The sequence below is a fragment of the Eubalaena glacialis genome, chromosome 4 (genome assembly GCF_028564815.1).
Source record: "Eubalaena glacialis isolate mEubGla1 chromosome 4, mEubGla1.1.hap2.+ XY, whole genome shotgun sequence".
Taxonomy (NCBI): Eukaryota; Metazoa; Chordata; class Mammalia; order Artiodactyla; family Balaenidae; genus Eubalaena; species Eubalaena glacialis.
Window position 1 is genome coordinate 185357774 of NC_083719.1, and position 20418 is coordinate 185378191.

Here is a 20418-nt window from a genome sequence, read left to right on the forward strand (position 1 = left end):
GTTTCCACCCTTTGTCTATTGTGGATAATGCTGCTGTGAACGTGGGTGTACAAGTATCCATTCAAGTCCCTGCTGTCCACTCTCTTCTGTATATACCCAGAAGTGGAATTGCTGGATTTTTGGGTAATTTTTTGTTTAACTTTTTGAAGAACAACCACAATGTTTTGCACAGCAGCTGCACCATTTTACATCCATACCTGTATGTGTTTTTGCATTTTGAGAAATTAAAAATAAGCAGAAAGATACACTGAAGAGATTCATTTTTTAGATGCAAATAATCTAGGCATTGCTTTTAACAACATACCAATTAAAGAGCATTAAAAAAAAATCAGCAGGGAATTCCCTGGCGGTTCAGTGGTTAGGACTCCGTGCTTTCACAACTGCCAAGGGCCCAGGTTCAATCCCTGGTTGGGGAACTAAGATCCAACAAGCTGTGCGGCAGGGTCAAAAATTAAAAAAAAAAAAAAAAATTAGCAAAACAGGGACTCTTGGCTAGCTTGGCTAGCTTGAGTGGGACATACAGGGATGAAAAGATGTCTCTAAAAAAAAAAAAAAGTTAAACTAAAGCACACATTAATCTGAGTATTTAGAAAAGAAAAGAGTGATTAGCTTCCAGCAGGATGGTTTCCCGGAGTGCGGTTTCACATAGGAATAGATTGGGATACCAGGAGACGCTTTGCAAATTAAGAGGAGAAACACAGGGGGTTGGACTCTCAGGGTCCTGCAAGGTTGAGGAGCTGGGCTGCGGTGGGAACCCCAGGAGGTGGGTTCTCCCCTCCAGCCACCGCCTTCCAAGGGTAGACGTTGAACGGATCTTGGCAGAGGATTCCTTGGTTCTTGCAGGAGGGGAGCAGGGAGAAAATGGAAAGATTGAAAATTTTCCCCCTTCAGGGTCCTTCTAGACCTAAATCTTTCTCCTTGCTTAGCAGTGGGGTTAAACCACGGTCTTCCAACCCCCCCCCCGCACTGTGGACAATTGGGGATGTTGTTTTGGGGGCATCCTATGCATTGTGGGGTGTTTGGCAGCATCCCAGGTTTTGATGCCAGGAGGAACCCCAGGCGTAACAACCACAAATGTCCCCAGACATCGCCCAGTGTCCCCTGGGAGTGGGGGGACAAATTGCCCCTGGTTGAGACCCTCTGGGTTTAACCTCTTTAACCAGAATTAATAACCGGATTTGCTCATTAGCATGTTTAAAAAATTAGCATGTTTTGCCTGGGAGAGTCAAGAGGTCCCTTTCGCCTACTGTAGAGATGGGAAAGTGAGGCCGGAGTCGGCTGGGGCCCCAGAGCAGAACTGGAACCAGACCGCATCCTGGTCTCTGGGAACAGGCTCTCCGGTGCCACGTGGCAGCAGCAAACTGGACTCGGGGAGTGACTGCAGCGGGTGGCGTGTACCCCTCCGCCTCAGTCTCTTCACTCTGCTGATTTCCCAAAGGGCCCCCAAGATCGGACTTTTCCCGCCGCCCTGATGGGTCTCGAACCCTCGACTCAGAGCTCGCCCCTCTCTCCTGCCGGTCACCGGAGCAGCGCTCAAGAAAGGGGCGGAGTGAGGCGGCGCGCGCGCGCGGCCTTGTGGGGATTGTAGTCCCGGCTCCGCCTCCGCCTCGCGCTGACTCCGCCCCTGGAACTACGCTCCCGTCGTGCCCCGCGGCGCCAGGCGGTGGCGGAGGCGGGGCGGGCGGGCCGGTTGCTAAGACTTGGTGAAGCGCAGCGCTTCCGCCCGTCTCCTCAGGTAAGCGCACGGCCCCGGGGTCTCGGGATCTTGCGGCCCAGGCTCCCGCGGAGGGCGAGCGGAAGCTGGGGCGGGGGTTTCGGCTGCGGCGGACGCCAGCCGCGCGGGGAGCTAGGAAGCAAACTGGGCCGGGCTCGTGCGCGTCTCGGGCGGGCGCGGGGAGCGGCGCGTGTGCGCGTGCGCATGCGCGCGGGGCTGCCGGGCCGCGGGACCCAGCTCTCCGCGCCATCGCCCTTCTGCGCGTGCGCGCGCCCCTGCCGTCCGTGGTGGACAGCCCGTGCCCCAGCTGTTTCTGGCGTGCCTTGCCCTGGGGTCATCGCGGCCAGACCTCTGCCTCCCGGCTGTCCACTGGACTGTCCACTTAACAGCTTCCCGCCCGCTTTGGGGGAAAGGCCCCAATCTTTCTGTACGTCCTAAACATTGATAATCCTTCCTGATACTTAAGCAAAGTGTGAGTTTTCAAGACCTTTTAAAATTGTGACCTCGGGTCTCTCCCATACCCCGCATGCACGAGGTTCTCGAATTTTCATGCACGAAGGCCCACTTATAGGGTGGCCAGGTTCTGCAAATAAACACGCAGGTTGCCCCCTTAAATTGGAATTTTGTGTAAACAACACATACATATATATTTTAGAATACGTATATCCCAGTGATTGCATGGGACACAACACTTACGCTAAAAATTTATCTGCTCATCTGGAATTCGAATTTAGCGAGGCGTCCTGCATGTTATCTGCAGACCCCACTCTGTTGGGGAGCTTGTCAGAAATGCAGATTTCGGGGCCCTCCCCCTTCTGTGGGGCGGAGTCCTGGAAACCGTATTTCAAACCAGCGCCCACCCGGACTGTGTGAGCGGTGTGAGCGTCGGAGACTCCAGCCCTGGCTGTTCTTTCTGCTCAGGGCTCCCCACCCTCCTTCTAGGCCCAGCTCTGGGTCACCGCCTCCGAAGAGCCCTCCTGGAGTCTGCCCATCACAGGGCACTGGGCCCCTGAGCCTCCTGTGGATTTTCTCACTTTCTGCCCCAGGCAGCCGTGCATGGCGGCAGTGGATCCCATTTCACAGAGGGGGAAGCTGGGGGTGGGGTTAGGACAGGTAACACCAGGTCTCAGCCAGGAAAATGTGGGCTGGGTGAGGGCTTCGGGCAGGGCCGGGACACACCCAGGGGTGAGATAAGGCCCCTTCCTCTGGTTGGGTGTCACCTTCAGAGCCTGACTCAGCTTGCTGAATAAGCCCCGTTGCCTCCTGGGACCCCAGACCCACAGCCCGCGGGCGCCACAGGAGTTCCAGGGCACCCAGTGAGGGGACTGGCTGTTAGGTGTCCTGGCTCCCTGGTTCCGCAGACCCTCCAGGGCCTGCCCCACGCAGTTGAGCCCTCCCTGAGCCTGGCAGCTGGTGCCCGCCGCAGAGGCTACAACCGTAAATGTAAACAGTTGTGAAAGGGGCTGCCCGCCCCATTGGAGCACAGGCACCTTTAGGAGGTGCCCTTGCTGTAGGCAGAGGGACGTGGACGCACCCAGGGAAGGGCCTGAGCTTGGCGGGAGCAGCAAAGAGCACAGCGGGGAGGGTGGGGCACAGTGGGGCGCCCAGAGCTGGGGGTGGATGCGGGGCTTCGAGGACGAAAAGAGGAACAGGTCAGCCTCTGAGCGCGAGCTCTTAGGTCCCCGGGGACAATGAAGCAAGTCGCTGGGCGGGTCACCCTCTGCGGACCCTGTTTCTCATCTGTAGAAGGGGCTCAGGACCCCCATCGTCCGGGGCTCAGAAGGCAGAGTCGGGGAGCTCCTGGCCACCTGGCCTCAGCGTCAGGTCCTGGCTCTGTCCTCACAGCCACGTGGCCCCAGGCAAGTTCCTTGGCCTCTAGAAAGGGAACAGCCCCACAGTCTCTGTCCCGGGTCATAGGAAGGAGTCGGGGAGCCTGTTCACGGCAGTGTGAGAACGTGCAGTGGTTCCAGCACCAGCAGCGGTCATGAGGTGCTGGGCCTCGTTTGGGGCCGGCTGCCCTGGCGACCACCAGATGTCCCCCACCACCCCCAAGGAGCAGCAGCTTTACTGAGATACGATTCACACACTGTGTGGTTCACCCACTTAAGGTGTATGTTTGAGTGTTTTTTAGTGTATTTACTATGTTGTGTGATCATCACGTCTGTCTAATTCCAGAACATTCCATCCCCCCAACAGGAACTCTGTCCCCATCAGCAGTCATTCCCCATCCCCTCCACCAGCCCCTGACAACCACAAAGCCACTCTCTGTGTCTGTGGATTTGCCTGTCCTGGACGTTTCCCATCAGTGGAATCACACACTGTGTGTCCTTCTGTGTCTGGCTTCTCTCACTGAGCATCGTGTTCTCAGGGTCCATCCACGTGGTAGTGAGTGTCAGGGCTTCACCCCTTTTCATGGCTGAGTGATGCTCCCGTGCGTGGAGGGACCACGTTGTGTTTATCTGTCCATCTTTCTGTGGACATTTGGGTTGTGTCCACCTTTTGCTGCTGTGAATCCTGCTGCTGCAAACATGCATGTGCAGGTGCCTGTGTGGATGTGTGTCTCAGTTCTCCTGGACACACACCTAGGAGCGGATGGTGGCCTGCTGTGGTTTTTAGGCATCCTCCCTGGGAGCCAGCAGCCTGGCCAGCAGTGTCCCAATGGCAGCCCCCTGTATTTGTCGCTTGCTTTATTTTGATCAGACAGAGCTTGCATTCTTGGAGACACAAACGGGACTGTGTCTGTCTTGCCCGGGAGACAGTGGGAGCTTTTGTGGCCTGGGGCAGGCTGTGCGGGCCCTGGCATCCTGGGCACGGTGTGTGCTGGGAGCGGATTCAGAGCCAGTGCTCCGGACCCTCCTGAGGGCCCCGCCTGGCACGGGTGTCACGGGCACCCGAGGGGCCCGTCCACGCTGGCCGCTTCTCAGAGCTGCCACCTGCACCCCGGTCCTGTGCGTTTGCCGAGCTCGTATCGTGAGCTTCGGACAGGCGGTGGTGGGCGAGGACCTACCGTGTCCTCTGGGGGGCCTGTGAGCCGGGGCGCATCACAGGAGCAAAAGCCTCGTCCGGGGGGAGAGGCGGAAGGGGCTGGCCCACTCCGAGACGCCGCCAGGGTGCAGGGCACTGCGGGCATGGCACCGAGATCCTCTGGGGTCCCGCGAAGGTCATCTGTAGTGCATCTCTAACGTCATCCAAGGCAGCTCTGACCAGTAGGAATGTAATGCAGGGCATGTATGTGAGATGAAGCGTTTAGAAGCCATGTTTTTGAAAAGTACGAAGAAACAGGTGAACTTAACGTTAGTAGTACGTTTCTTTAACCTGAGACACGCAGAGTATTCCCACTTCAGCATGTAGCCAACACAGTCGTTCCCCGGTATCCATGCGGAACTGGTTCCAGGACCCCCAAGGATAACAAAATCCGAGGATGCTCAAGGCCCTTATATAAAACGGTATAGTGCAGACGGTCCTCGGTATCTGTAGAATACAGAAAAAACTGAGACAGTTTACGTTCTTTCTTTTGTATTAAGTCTCTGAGGTCCGGTGTGCATTCTCCCAACATGAGACATCTCAAAGCAAAAGGGGGAAAAAAGACACCGTGACGAGGGCGGTTTAAACTCTGTGCAAAGCAAGCGTTAGTAGGCCGTAAGTGAGAGCACGACCGCTGATGCGTCTCGCTCGGTTGGACGAGCCTCCAGATTCGGCACGCTCCTGGGACCGACCCCTCGTCCGGCCCAGCAGGCCTCCCGCAGCTGAGGATGATGCCCTGCTCCGGTGTCTGTCCCCGCAGTCGGAGCCCCGCCGAGGATGGACCCCCCCCCGGGCGCCGTGGAGCCACACAGAGACGCGAAGGTCGGGAGCCCCGAGCGAGAGCCGGCGTGGCAGGCCCTCCCGATCCTGTCTGAGCAGCAGTCTGGCGCTGTGGAGCTGGTGCTGGCCTACGCCGCGCCGGTCCTGGACAAGCGCCAGACCTCACGCCTCCTCAAGGAGGTGTCAGCCGTCCACCCGCTGCCCGCACAGCCTCACCTCAAGAGGGTGCGACCCAGCCCCCGCCCCAGCTGCCCACACGCGCTGGAGATGCTGCTGTGCCTGGCGGGGCCGGCCGCGGGCATGCGATCACTGGCCGAGCTCCTCCCGCCGCCGGCCGTGGACCCCCGCGGCCTGGGGCAGCCCTTCCTGGTGCCCGTGCCCGCGCGGCCGCCCCTGACCAGGGGCCAGTTCGAGGAGGCACGCGCCCACTGGCCCACCACCTTTCACGAGGACCGGCAGGTGACCCGAGCCCTGGCCGGGCAGCTCTTCTCGGCGCAGGAGCGGGCAGCGATGCAGAGCCACATGGAGCGGGCCGTGTGGGCCGCGCAGCAGGCAGCCTCGCGGGGCCTGCGGGCCGTGGGGGCGGTGGTGGTGGAGCCGGCCTCGGGCCGCGTGCTGGCCACGGGCCACGACTGCAGCAGCGCGGCCGGCCCCCTGCTGCACGCCACCATGGTGTGCATCGACCTGGTGGCCCGGGGCCAGGGCCGCGGCGCCTATGACCTCGCACCCCACCCCGCCTGCTCCTTCGCCCCAGCCACCGCCCCCCCGGGCGTCCGCGCGGGCTCCGTGCGCAAGCTGGACGAGGACGCCGATGACCTGCCCTACGTGTGCACCGGCTACGACCTGTACGTCACCCGCGAGCCCTGCGCCATGTGCGCCATGGCCCTGGTCCACTCCCGCGTGCGGCGCGTCTTCTACGGGGCACCCTCGCCTGACGGCGCGCTGGGCACCCGCTTCCGCCTCCACACCCAGCCGGACCTCAACCACCGCTTCCAGGCCTTCTGTGGCGTGCTGGAGGCCCAGTGCCGCCGGCTGGACCCCGACGCATAGGCCCGGCCCGGACCTTCCTCGGCCTCCCTCATGTTGCCAGGGGCTGCCGCCCCATCTCGGCATGGGGACACTCGCGCTGTTGCTGCCGGCGCGTGGGGTGCATGCCTGTCTGGGTGAGCTCTTCCCCGGGCTTGGGTGTAGCGGGGCTCCAGCCGGGCCGAGTAGCCAGGCAGCTTCAGACCTGAGCCTTTGGGGCCACCGGGATTGTGTCTCCTTTTCTCAGGTGTCAGGAAACAGCTCTGACGTGTGAAAATAAACAACTGAAAACCAGGTCGGTGTCTGGGACTTCCCTGGCGGTTCAGTAGTTAGGGCTCTGCGCTTCCAGTGCAGGGGGCGCAGGTTCGATAAGATCCCACGTATCACGCGGTGCGGCCAAGAGAAAAAAAGAAACCAGGTCGTTGTCTGTTGACAGAGGAGCGAGGGTCCCTCGGTCGGGGTGGCTGCTTCCGCCGACACCTGGGCTTGTACTGGGGTGGGGGGGGTGGTCGGCGAGCTTCTGAGCCACGCATGGGCAGGGCGGGACCCCCGGAGTCTGGACGGCTGTGGCTGGACTCTGGGGAGAAGCCCCGCCAGGCTGGACTCAGCTGACCACATCAATTTCCCGTCCTTCGCAGGTGCCCACCGGGTCCCCAGAGGGGCCGTTGGGCTCTTCCAAGGCGGGTTAGCACTAGGACCCGTGTGCGTGGGGCTCAGAGCAGCCTGTTTGTCCATCCAGCAGACACGCGTTGACTGACCGCACGGTGTCACAGGGCCCTGAGACGTCCCTGCCCTGAGCGCCCGCTCCAGCCCCCAGCCCGGGGATGCGCCCAGCCCGTGGGGACAGGGCAGGGGGGCTCGGCCAGAGCCGGAGCAGTGGACAGACAGTGGGGCCTGCAGGCAGGAGGGCAGGGCCGGGCTGGGCTGAGGGTCCCGGTGGGTCCCTCGCTGAGCAGGGGGCCGGGGGGTGGACCCAGGGAACTCTCGGTCACTGGATCCTTCCCACCTGGACCACCTCCAGGCAGGGCTCCCCCACCCACTCTGGTGCCAGGCGCAGGGGGCAGTGCAGGCCCAGCTGTACCGTGAGGGCCAGGTGGGCACCAGGCGTGGCCACATTGCCTGGCCCGTTTCCTGAAGATGGCACCATCTGCCCGCAGGGCCCTTGTGGAACAGGTGAATTCAGCTCAGTTACGCGCCTCGGTGGTGTCTCCTGTGAGGGGCTGCTCTGTGACACTGGCTCCTGGGCTCCTTCTGGGCAGGGCCGCTGGGTGCCGGGCCTGTCCCCTGGCATTTTACTTGGATTGCAATGGGGTCCTTGGCCTTGCAAGGCTCACAGGGGCAAAAACCACAGACCAGAGAGGTTGTGTGGTTTGCCTGAGGTCACACAGCAATGAGCATGGACCCATTTATTGGTGATTCAGAGACTCTTTGTGGCCATAGGAGGTGCTCAGAGCCATCCGTGGATAAAGGGGAAGTTTGGGGGGTGGGGGGGATAAGGCAGGAGGGCAGTGGGGGTGGGTTGCCGGGATCCTCTGGCCTGATGCCTCCCCTCGCATAAGTGCCAGGCTGCCCGGGGGGCTCTGAGGAGAGGTGGTGACCGGGATCGCACGTTCGGGGCTGGGCCAGCCTTTGGGCCAAGAGCCCAGATACCCCTGTGGACGGTTTGGTGGTTAGGATGGTGCCCGCGGTGGCCCCCTTGGTCTGCAGCTGGCGTTGGGGTCGCCCAGCAGCCATGGGGACCCCCTGACTGTGACTGTCTCCCCTCCAGGTGGCTGCAGGCTTCCACCCCTGCCCTGTCTTCACAGCGGAAATGTCAGGTGAGTCCTGGCCGTGTCGCGCAGCGAGGGTTCCAGCTTCTCCACCCCTCTGGGAAGCGCTCGGGCGCTGGACGCTGTGCTGCGGGCAGGATCACGTCCCCCTTGAGGCCCGTGCAGTGCCTGACACGGCAGTGCGTGCGCTAAAATGGAGCCATACAGAGATGAGCACGGCCCGTGCGCGGGGGAACACGTGAGACCGGAAAAGTTTTGTGTTGAAAACCATGAAGTCCGGACCCCGGGACCCTGGAACAGGACCCTATTGCAGATGTGACTTAATTTGAGGTCCCAGTGGAATAGGGTGGCCCTGATGTCTCATGGCAGACGTCCTAAGAAGGAAGAAATGTGGGCACAGACACACAGAAACCATGGAAGATGGGGGCGGACACTGGAGGGACAGGTCCACAAGCCCAGGACGCCTGGAGCCCCCAGAAGCTGGAAAGGGCAGGAAGGACCCTCCCCTGGAGCGTGTGGAGGGAGCGCGGCCCTGTCACACCTGGATCTCAGTCATCTGGTGTCCAGAATGGAGATGGATAAATCTCTGTTGTGTTAAGCCCCCCAGTCTGTGGTCGTTTGTTACAGCCGCCCCGGGAAGTTCATATGTCCCGAGTGCCAGAACCTTCCCTGGAGTCAAAGGTGTGAATGGCACGTGGGCCCCGCCATCGAGTCTGTGTGTGTTCGTTCCTGTGACTTCTGAGAAATCACCACAAACTCAGTGATTTAAATAAAATTTGTTCTCTGACAGTCCTGAGGTCAGGAGTCTGACTGGGGTCTCACGGGGCTAAATCCAGGCCTGGGCAGGGCTGGTCCTTCTGGAGGCTCCAGGGGAGCATCAGTTCCTGCCTTTTCCAGCTTCTAGAGGCGCCGCATCCCTGGCTCGCGGCCCCTCCTGCATCCTCACAGCCAGCAGCGCAGCATCTCCCGTCTCTCTCTGCATCTGACCCTCCCGCCTCCCTCTTATAAGGACCCTTGTGATGATGCTGGGCCCCTCGGGGAATCCAGGGTCCTCCCCATCCCAGGGGCCTTAACTTAGTCCCACCTGCAAAGTGCCCTCTGCGCCGTGGGGTGACATGTCCACAGGTTCTGGGACCAGATGGGCGCATCTTTGGGACCGCTACGAGCTGATTGCAGTGTGGGTTTTGTTCTGGCCCCTCTGTCCCTGCAGGAAAGGAGAACAACTTCCCCCCGCTGCCCAAGTTCATCCCCCTGAAGCCCTGCTTCTACCAGAACTTCTCTGACGAGATCCCTATCGAGCACCAGGTCCTGGTGAAGAGGATCTACCACCTGTGGCTGTGTGAGTGGACAGGGCAGGAATGGGAGGGCCAGCTGCACCACCCAGAGACCCAAGCCCGGGACAGGGACAGGCTAGGAGGCCACTCTGCGCCCGGGCGGTGAGAGCCTGAGGGTTTGGTAATAAAGCTCCTTTCTGATGAGCTCCTGTCCGGTGTGCATGGAACAGGTGGGGGGCTGGGCCCCCTGGACCCTTCTCTGGCCTCGCGGTCCCTGCACTCATGGGAGCCTCAGTCCAGGGGTGGGGGGTGTCCCAGCTCAGCCCCTCTCTCCCCCCTCGCCCCCTCCCCCCAGTCTACTGCACCACCCTGGGCGTCAACCTCGTCGCCTGCCTGGCCTGGTGGATCGCCGGCGGCTCGGGAGCCAACTTCGGCCTGGCCCTGGTCTGGCTGCTGCTGTTCTCCCCCTGCAGCTACGTGTGCTGGTTCCGGCCCGCATACAAGGCCTTCCGGTGAGTGGGGCGGGCAGCCCGCACCCTCCAGGGGCCCTCGGGGAGTGTCTGGTGCTGACAGCCCCAAACTGAGGGGAACAGGATACCTCACCGCGTGCGCTCCCCTCCGTGCCCAGCCCCGCGTGGGCTGCATCCTGGGCTGCATCTGCTGCCGGGCCCGGGCGTGAACGCCACCCCTTCCTCTTGTCCAGTTGGGATGGCACTTTCTATCGGCTCTGCAGACAGCGGCCCACGGGCCAAAACCAGCTGTTGCCTGTTTTGTTCATTTTTCTTAATTTTATCGAGATAACATTTTACATATTATCCAGCTCACCTGCTTAACAGTTCAGTGTTTCTAGTATCTTCACAAGGTTGGACAACCATCACCACTGTCTAATTCCAGAACATTCCGTCACCCCAAAGAGAAACCTCGTGCCCGTTAGCATTCCCCCATCCCCCTCCCCAGCCCCTGACAACCATGAACCTGCTCTCTGTGTCTGTGGATCTGCCTGTTCTGGACGTTTCCTGTCAGTGGAATCACACACTGTGTGTCCTTCTGTGTCTGGCTTCTCTCACTGAACATCGTGTTCTCAGGGTCCGTCCACGCTGTAGCGAGTGTCAGGGCTTCACCCCTTTTCGTGGCTGAGTGGTGCTCCCATGTGTGGAGGAACAACAGGTTTTTTTTGTTTTTTTTTTTTAAAATAATATCGTGGGGTTTTTTTTGGCTGTGTTGGGTCTTCGTTGCTGTGTGCAGGCTTTCCTTAGTTGCAGAGAGCAGGGGCTACTCTTTGTTGCAGTGCGAGGGCTTCTCATCGCGGTGGCTTCTCTTGTTGCTGAGCACGGGCTCTAGGCGCGCGGGCTTCAGTAGTTGAGACACAAGGGCTCAGTAGTTGTGGCTCACAGGCTCTAGAGCGCAGGCTCAGTAGTTGTGGCGCGTGGGCTTTGTTGCATGTGGGATCTTCCTGGACCAGGGCTCAAACCCGCGTCCCCTGCATTGGCAGGCGGATTCTTAACCACTGCGCCACCAGGGAAGTCCCCCCACAGTTGTTTATCCATCATCCGTTGATGGGCGTTTGAGTTGTTGCCACCTTTTGGGTGCTGTGAATCTTGCTCTGTGAATGTGCGCCCCCAGCCAGCCCCCTGCTACTCAGGTGTGTGCCATGTTTGCCCCTGGAGGGTCCCTGAATCCAAGACTCAGTGGGAGTCATACAGGGCCCCTGGTGCCCTCTTGGAGGCAAGAACCAGAAACCCGCTCACATGTGCTGAAGCAAAAGGGGCCTGTTGCTTGAGGCCCCAGGCTGGCTGGTGCGACTGTGCGCAGGAATGGGGACCCCCGAGGGCTTCGGGGACTGCCTGGGAACAGCCCTGAGCTACGCGAGCATCCCTGCCTCCCCCGCCCTTCCTCTGCTGTGGGTTCCCCGGCGCGTGCCCTCCTTTCATTAGCCGGAAGTGGCCTGGGTGAGCCCCGTGCAGCCTCCCTTGTCCGGGGCAGCAGGCATGGGTCCAGCACGCAGAGCACCTCAAATCCACGATGAACCTCCCTCGGGCCACGCCGGTGCGGGCATGTCCTTAGGACGCAGGAGGCTCTTAAATTCCCTTCCCAGGAGGAGTGTGTCTGGGTGACGTCCTCTGGGAAGGGCAGCGCTGGGCCCCTCCTGATGGGAACTGCAGGGGAGGGGCCGTCCCACTCCCGCAGCCTCTGCCTCTTCCTCTCCGGACTCAGTAATGGCTGTTTTCCTTCCCTCCAGATCTGACAGCTCCTTCAATTTCATGGCGTTTTTCTTCATCTTCGGAGCCCAGTTTGTCCTGACCGTCATCCAGGCTGTCGGCCTCTCGGGATGGGGCGCGTGGTAAGCAGGGCCCCCGAGAGCCCGCGACGAGCGGCCTCAGCTCTGGGGCCACGAGTCACTTGCTCATACCGTTAGTGCAGGCCGAGCTCTGTGACGAGGACCCCAAAACTCCGACAGCTGGGAGAGGCCTGACGTTTGCTCCTTGCTCTTGTCAACCCTCCAGGGAGGTGCCGGCTCAGGGGGCTGGGTGCGGTGGATCTGCCCGCCTTCTGCCGCGTCGTGCGTGGCCACCCGGCCCCAGGAGGACCTGGGAGGTGTGGTCCCTGGTGTGTCTGGGGGGTGGGAGAGCAGCTCGAGGGCCTGCCCTGAGCGGCCACCTGTGCCTAGGCCTACCATCTAAGGGGGTGAGCCGTTTTCCATTTGTTTGCTTTTGGGGTATCATATGAGGTTTCTGTGGCTACTGTAACAAATTACTCCAGATTTAATGACTTGAAATGAAAGAAACTTACGTCACGTTCTGGAGGTCAGAACTCACTTAACCTGTGAGTGGGCAGGGCTGGTCCTTCTGGAGGCTCCAGGGGAGCATCGGTTCCTGCCTTTTCCAGCTTCTAGAGGCGCCGCCTCCCTGGCTCGCGGCCCCGTTCTCTATCCTCGTATCTCTATCGTATCCAGCAGTGCCGCATCTCCCGTCTCTCTCTGCCTCTGACCCTCCCGCTTCCCTCTTATAGGGACCCTGGGATGACGCTAGGCCCCCTGGGGAATACGGGGTCATCCCTGTCTCAGGGGCTTTAACTTAATCCCACCTGGAAAGTCCCTTTTGCCACCTAAGGTGCCACATCCTCCGGGCCCTGGAGCAGGACGTGGCACTGTCGGGGCAGCGGGTCCGTCTGCGGCAGGCAGTGCCCGGAGGTGGCACTGGCGGTTGCTCTTCCTGCCTCATGTGCCGCCGGGCGTGTCCCCACGTCTCTTGGTACGATTTCTCGGCGTGTCGGGACCTTGCCCGTGTGAGCGGCGGGGAGTCTTCTGGGTCACGCCCTCTGGTGGATCTTCTGGCTCCTGGGTGGGGGGTGCCTGTCGCCATTGCCTTCAAGGTGTCTGTCCCCGTCACTCTGCCGTGTCCGCGGGGATGGGCGCCACGTGCCCTTGGCAGTGGTGAGCTGTGCGTGCTCCTTTTGTTCTTGAGGCCCCCCTGAGGTTGCACGGCCTCTCGGTGTCCATTTGCTGCCGGGCCTTCACCCCTCCCCAGCATGGAGCCTGTCACCCAGGGTCATTTCCAGGGTTCCTGACATCGCTCCCTCCCCGCGTGGTGAGCAGACCCTGAATGCTGGGCCTCCTCTTGGCCGATGCCTTCCCAGATGTGGGTCTGGGGTCCCCAGGACCACCCCAGGTGCAGGGATTCACTGGGCGACCCCCAGGCATGGCCAAGACCCCAGATCCAGCGGGAGAGTAGGTGCCCGGGTGGACCCCACGTTTGCACAGCCGGTGTTAGGACAGGAAGCCCCCGAGGTCCGGTTCCAGACGCAGCCTCACGCCGGCACCCAGCCGCCTTCTGCCTGGCCCCCATCGCCGTGGTTTCTACGCGGACGGGCAGGGCACACACCTTCCTTGGGGCCCAGCCTGCAGAAAGGGAACATCGGAGCCGACCTTCCCACCTCCCATGGGTGCCTCCCCAGCTGGTGACCTCACCTCGCCCAGGGGCTGCCCCGAGATGTTGCCCTTGTCTGGGAAGTCGTGGGGAGGGGGAGGGGGGTAGTAATAACAACGGTGACAGTGATGGTGACAGTGCTCCTGGGTGTGCAGGCTGGCCTGGGCACCTCCCAAGGGCTGGCTCATTTGCTCCCCTTGAAGGAGTCTCCTGACTTCCTAGTCTGCAGACAGGGGGACGGGCGTGGATGGGGGCAGGGGTTAGGGTCAGGGTTAGGCTCGGTACCTGGTACCCAAGGCCCTCCCCTTCCTGCCAGTGTGGGCAGCTGTCCTGGCTCTGGTCCCGTACGGGTACCCCCGGGCTCCGCAGACGTGGTGGAGTAGATGGCGCCTGGCCCGGGGGCCTCCTCGGGGCTCAGTGCTGGGGCTGAGGCCGAGGAGCTCCAGCTCTGCCCGTCTGCGTTCACCCTGACGGGCCAGCCTGGGGTCTGCCCCGCTGCTGAGCCTCCCCGCCCGGGGTCTGCCCACTCCGGGGGTCTCCTCCTGGCTGGCTGGGGTCTCCCTGTTCCCGGGGTCTCACCCTCCTGCCCAGGTGGCCGCAGTCCCGCAGGTCACCTCCAGGGAGCGAGTGGACCACTCTGGGGTCAGCGTGTGGAGCCTCGGGGATGCCTTCGGGGGGCACCGGCTCCCAGCCAGTCCCAGGCCTGCAGGTCTGTCCCTCCCCGCCCACCCTAGATGCTTCCCTGTGAGCCCGTGCAGGAGGTGGACTTTTAAAACCTCTGAGACATCTTATACGTAAAAGGCCGCGATGCTGCTTTGCACCAAGAAACCAACAGTGACCCCAGCACCTCAGATGCTCAGACGTGTCTTTCCTGCCCTCTCGTGACCTTCTCACGTGGGGCTCCTTAGAGGTTCACGGACCCGGGGCAGAGCACGCCGCCCACCACTCAGCCAACTCCCCGCCCACGTCTGACGTCCTCTCCTCGACCAGACGACCAGACGTGGCGGGTGCAGTGCTCTTACCCACCTGCAGGTGTCACGGGTTTCCACAGCGTTTCCGTGACAGGTCTTTCCCCTCGGGGATCCCTGTGGGTTGTTAACGTTTGGCCTTTGCGGTTGGTTCACATCAGACTCCGGGTGAGGTGTGCACGCCTCTCTGATCCGGGAGCTCGACCGTCTGTAGTCTCTACGGTAGGGGCTTTATCTAGGTGCCTTCACAGCCAGAAAGGCAGCCTTTTAAGCGCACGATTCAGTGGTTTTCAGTGTATTTACAAGGATAGAGGTTCATCACCTCTATCCAATTCCAGAACATTCCGTCACCCCAAAAAGAAACCCGTCCCCATCAGCAGTCACCCCCACCCCCTCGCCAGCCCCTGACAACCACGCATCCACTCTATGTGTCTGTGGATTTGCCTGTTCTGAACATTTCCCATCAATGGAATCACACACTGTGTGTCCTTCTGTGTCTTGCTTCTCTCACTGAGCATCGTGTTCTCAGGGTCCGTCCACGTGGTAGCAAGTGTCGGGGCTTCACCCCTTTTCATGGCTGCGTGATGCTCCCGTGTGTGGAGGGACGCGGTATGTGTGTCCATTCACGGACACATGGGTGGACGCTTGGGTTGTCTGTGCCTGTCTTATTGATAGTCGTTCTGCTGTGCAGTTTCTACAGGTATCCGTGTGAATGTGTGTTCTCGTTTCTGTTCCACCTGATTGTGGAATTGCTGGGCGACGCAGTAACTGTTTAGCCGTCTGAGGAGCTGCCAGGCCCTCCCATAGCTTTTGCAGGCTGCATCCCTGTGCTGTCCTTTTGCACCTTCTGTCCCCATCTCCCTGGCTCTGTCCCCTCGAGCTCCTGGCCGAGTGGCCTTGGGGGAGCACCTGGCACCCTCGTGTCCCCGCCGCCTTGTCTCCAGGCCTGTCATCCTCCCTGCCCTCCCCCCACTGCCGCTTGCCTTGGCTGCCCCGCCTGGTGGGTGCAGCAGGCTCTGCACGTCCGTGCGTAGCTGGTCGAGGCCGGTTTATCACCCACTGTCCTGAGTGGGTCACCCTGGGCTGTTGGTGAGATTGTTCTCTGGAAGCTCCGGCTGCCGGTCCCTCTGGGAGGCTGGGCCGTGGAGCAGGTCCCCATCCTACAGCTCCACCCTCCCCAGTGGCCAGGATCCATGGCCCCAGATCCGATGTGAGATCATTGGTCCCCAGAGTGGCCCTTCCCTCAGCAGAGCCAGCCCCTCCTCCCCTCCCAGGAGCCCACAGGACAGCATCCAGCCCCCCACTGGCCCAGCCCTAGCTGCCTGTCTACCCACCTGAGCCCCCCAGCCGCCCGGCTGTGCTCATAGCCCTCAAAGTGCAAAGCAGCGTGTTCTGCTGTCCTTGTTTGTACACAAGGACGTCCCTCCTGGTTTCACAGAGGGGCGAGGCCTGTTCATGTGTGCCTGCAGCGGGTTGCCTACATCTTACAAACTCTCTCAGGAAGGATACATAGTAGATGAGCTACACTGGTTCCCTCTGGGCTGGGGAGGGGGTCGGCAGGAGAGAGACTGTCTATTGTGTATTTTTTTAAATTTCCTGAATCTTGAACCGTGAGGTGTCATTACTTGCTAAGAAGAAACATTCTCAAAAACACCCTATTTCCTGCCTCTCCCTCCCAGAGACCAGATGGGTGTTCTTCCGCTTGTGGACTCGGGACGCACCCAGTGACCACCAGCTTTCTCTTGTTTTGCTGTCTCCTTAGTAAACTGATGTTCCAGTCGTTCCCAGCCAGTGGGCGTTTACAGGTTACCCTCAGCTTTTTCTTCTTACAAACAATGGCTGTGGCATAAATTTTTACAAGTGAAATAGTTGGGGGAAAAGGAATGAGCACTTAAGTCTTGTTCTAGGTCACACCCCATTGCCCTCCAGGGAGGGTGCACCCCACACTGACAAAGTAGTGTTTGTTTCTTCATTCCCTCACGATGTTTGCCGAGACAATGGTGTGAGAACGAGACTTTTTCTAACTTGCACATCTTTGTTGGTGGGTTCGAGCATCGCTTCCTAAGTTTGTTGCTCCTTGCGAATTGCCCATTTTCTCTGCCGGTCATTTACCTTTTTCTTGTTGATTTATTGGAGCTCTTTACATATGAGGGATGGTGGGCCCTTGTCTGGCGGTCATGCTGGCTCCCACACGCCCTCTCGCCCTTTGCAGTGGTTGGCTGGCCGCGATCGGGTTCTTCCAGACCAGTGTCGGGGCCGCCGTGGTCATGCTGCTTCCGGCCATCATGTTCTCCATGTCGGCCAGCATGATGGCCATCACGATCATGAAGGTAACTCCTCTAGGTCCCGAGACATCCCGCTTCCTCTCTCGCATCCTGTGTCCTGACCTCCCAGCCCCGGGGGCTCATCTTACCCTGTTTCGGGAGCAGGAGACCGAGCGTCGGGAGGTGAAGTGAGCGCTGTCAGCAGGGCACACCCTCCGTGGTCCGGACCCTCGACTGCTCAGGGCCCTGCCTTCCCGCCCACATGGCTTTCCAGGGAGGAGGGACTTGGGGAGACAAAGCCCTGTGGCCAATGGTGACCACTGCCTGCCAGAGCCCCTAGCACGCGTGTCCCAGAGGGTGGTCCACACTGCCAGTTCAGCCACCACCGGCCACTAATCGCTGTTTACAGTTAAATCCAAATTGAGTAAAGTTAACTAAAACTAAAAATTTCTTGTGTCCATCGCACCCACCTCCTCCTGAGCGCTCAGGCCGTGAGGGGCCGGCGCCGACCAGCTCCACCGTGCGGGCTCTCCCTGGACAGCCCCACTCCAGGCGTTGGAGGCTTCCAGCGGGAACGTGAGCCCTATAGTCTGGGGGCATCGGCTGCACGAGGGTTGTCCTGGGGCCACGTGGAAACCGACGGGTGACGAGGCTGACGGTGCGTCTGCCTGGCCTTCCCGGAGGTGACCCTCTCGGCCGTGCCCCTCCCGTGCGCCCAGTACCGCTGCTCAGGGAAGCCAGCCCTACCCACGACTGTTTTTTTTTTTTTTCTCCATGCCGTGGGGCTTGTGGGATCTTAGCTCCCCGACCGGGGATCGAACCCGCACCCTCGGCAGTGAAAATGCGGAGTCCTGACCACTGGACCGCTGGGGAAGTCCCTGAAAGCTGGGTTTTGAGTTCCTTCCAGCCTCCGTGCCGTGGGATCTCAGCTGTTTTGTCAGGTTTTGAGGCCTGCACTGTTCCGTCGGAGCCCTGGGTCATCTGGAAGGACAGAGGGGTGCCTGCTCCTCCGTGTTTGCCCCTGAAGTCCCCTGGCTCTATGGATGACCCGAAGGGGGCAGGAGGAACCAGCAGAAAGGGGGCAGGAGGAACCAGAAAGAAAGGCCCCGGGAGGCTTGGGGAGATGCTGGGATGAAGGCCACGCAGGGACAGCTGCGGTTCCACCAGGAACATCTCAGCAGCAGACGGGAGGGGTTCCGAGCTGAGCGAGTCTTCCAGAGCAGAGCTGCCCCATCGGGGTCCCCAGCACCGCCCCGGTTTGGGGGTTTGCCGGGAGGCCATTGCACAGGAGAAAGACAAAGAACAAAAGCGTCAGCTTCGTTGCTCAAGAGCCTCAAGTTAAAACAAACGCCATCTTCTCAGTTAGTGGATTTGCCGGGACTTCCAGAAATAGCCCAGCCCCGTGTCCGAGGGGCCCAGCCTTCCTGGACGGTGGGGAGGAGGCAGTGGTCCGTCCCCAGAGGTCTCTGCTGAGGAAGTCATTGCAGAGATGCCCTTGGCAACACGGGGGCCTGGGGCCTGATGTGCCCCGGGGGGTGAGTCACCGGGTGGTCGCCAGGCCGCAGACCTGTCCTGGACGAGCCCCTTTTTGCTGGGGCGGCGGAGACCCTCGGACGGGCAGGCAGTGGTCACAGCGCAGGCACGGCCTTCAGAGCCCCCGTCTCAGCTTCTGCGCGTTTTCTAAAGTTCCCGCAGTTTGTCATCCGTTTAAGAAAAGCCCCGCCTCGAACCCAAGTGGGTCCCTCCACTGTCCTTTCTTCCACCCCCGCAGGTGCACAGCATCTACCGCGGGGCTGGCGGGAGCTTCCAGAAGGCGCAGACGGAGTGGAGCACAGGCGCCTGGCGGAATCCGCCATCCCGGGAGGCCCAGTACAACAACTTCTCGGGGAACAGCCTGCCCGAGTACCCCACCGTGCCCAGCTACCCGGCCAGCGGCAGCCAGTGGCCTTAGGGGGAGCCCGGCAGCCCCGCTGCCCGCCCTCCACCGGCCCACCTGCCCCTCGCCATCCACTCCTGCCGCCCTGGGTTTGGTGAGGCCCCTCCGCCAGCGGGGACGGCAGACCCGGGGGCTCTCGGGGACCCGCCCCCGCATTCACCTCACTCCCGAGAGCAGGGCTCCCTGCGAGCTCTGCCCAGAAGCTGTCCGGCCGCCGCTGTCCAGCAGAAGGACACCCGCTGTGGTCCTGAATGCGTTTAGTCACCATGATGTCCACTGTGCTGCAGCCACACCCTCTCCCCTCAGGGTCTCGGGGGGCTGACCCGGGCCTTGCAGGTCAGAGGTGGGCCGGCTGCCCCCTTTCCAGAGCTGCTGACGCCGAGAAGGGCCCCGGCCTGCGTCCACCCTTCCCGGCCTCCATCCGGGTGGTGGCCCTTGACCCAGCTTCCAGTAAGAGGGAAAGAGGGAGGCCTTCCCAGCACCAGGTTCCGGTCCCTGGTGGGAGACGGAGGGGCTCGACGGTAGCCGGGTCCTCCATATGTTTGTCCTCTTGTGGACTCGCTGCCTCAGTGCCACGATCTGAGCTTCACTCCGTCTGGCTGGCTGGCTGGCTGTCCATCTGTCCATTGGCAGCTTGCCTCCAGTCCCCTTGCCCATGGCCACGCTCATTCTGAGATGCTGTCATCCCCCCCGGAGGGGTCTTAGAGCTGAGACCCTCAGGCAGGACCTCGTCAGATCTGAAACCTGGGACCAACTCACTCTGCGGGGGAGGGGAACCGCCGGTCAGTCCCCGATGGAAGCAGACGGGAAACCAGACGCATCTCCGCGGAGCGCGTGCCCCAGGCCGAGCGCTGGGCCCGAGGCTCGTGGGCTGCCATCCACGCAGCCCTCCCCGGGCCGCGGGGACAGGAGTTGGAGTCCCCGAGGGGACAGAGGAGAGTGACAAGTCTGTGCCTTATTAGGAATCTGAACCCGCCCCTTCGCTCTGCCCTGCAGTCCTTCCAGCTCCTTCCCAGACAAGCAGCCTGCACCTGTGTGAGTGGACGGGCCCCCGTCCAGGCTCCCGGGCGCCCTGGACGCTGCCCCTCAGCTCCTAGCCGCCCGGCCCTCGGGGCAGGACACCCTTCCTGTCGCACCAGCTGGGCTGCCCCCGAGCCCCCCGCCTGCTTGCTTGGCTACTCGTGCTGACCGCCCCGCAGTGCCCGAAGGCGGCCGCGAGAAAGCGCCCGGGTCTGGGACCCTGATGGGCCCCTGAGATGGGAAACCTGGGTCCCGTCGCGTCCCCAAGGCCACCTCCCGTGACGGAGGCGTGCGCCGCGCTCCCCGTGGGGCCGAGTCTCGCGTGAGCGGGGCGCCGCCAGTGACGGGCGATGAGCAGGCGTCAGCCAGCCCGGGATCGCCCACAGCACCCACTCCCACCCCGCTCCTCGCTGTGCGTTGTGGTTTTTGTTACGTGAGAATATCCAGGAAATAAAGACATCCTTTCTGCATCAGAGGAGCCTCCGCGGGGGCTGTTTCTGGCGCCACGTGGTATCACCTCCGGGGCCTTCCTCCCCTGGATCCCAGCGCCCACGGCCTCTGGCGGGATAAACCAGGACCAGGCTGTGCGCTGGGCCGAGTCCTGTTCACGCTGCTGGCCACCCCTGCCCGGGACCCTGCCCCACCCACCGCGGAGGAGCCGGCAGCCTCACCCGCAAGCCATGTCCCTTCGTGTTCTTGCTTTCAGTCATATTTTCT

At 61.4% G+C, this 20418-nt stretch overlaps 2 protein-coding genes across 2 annotated transcripts; both read left to right on the forward strand.

Annotated features, from left to right (window-relative positions):
* Positions 1-1654: 1654 nt before the first annotated feature.
* On the forward strand, positions 1655-20174 carry SCAMP4 (secretory carrier membrane protein 4). The gene is made up of 7 exons (XM_061190820.1): positions 1655-1735; positions 8313-8361; positions 9524-9652; positions 9943-10099; positions 11827-11928; positions 16694-16811; positions 18517-20174. The coding sequence occupies exons 2-7, from the start codon at positions 8355-8357 to the stop codon at positions 18694-18696; spliced, it is 693 nt and encodes a 230-aa protein (XP_061046803.1). The 5' UTR covers positions 1655-1735; positions 8313-8354; the 3' UTR covers positions 18697-20174.
* On the forward strand, positions 1658-6840 carry ADAT3 (adenosine deaminase tRNA specific 3). Its single transcript, XM_061190819.1, has 2 exons — positions 1658-1735; positions 5499-6840. The coding sequence occupies exon 2, from the start codon at positions 5516-5518 to the stop codon at positions 6566-6568; it is 1053 nt and encodes a 350-aa protein (XP_061046802.1). The 5' UTR covers positions 1658-1735; positions 5499-5515; the 3' UTR covers positions 6569-6840.
* Positions 20175-20418: the final 244 nt, after the last annotated feature.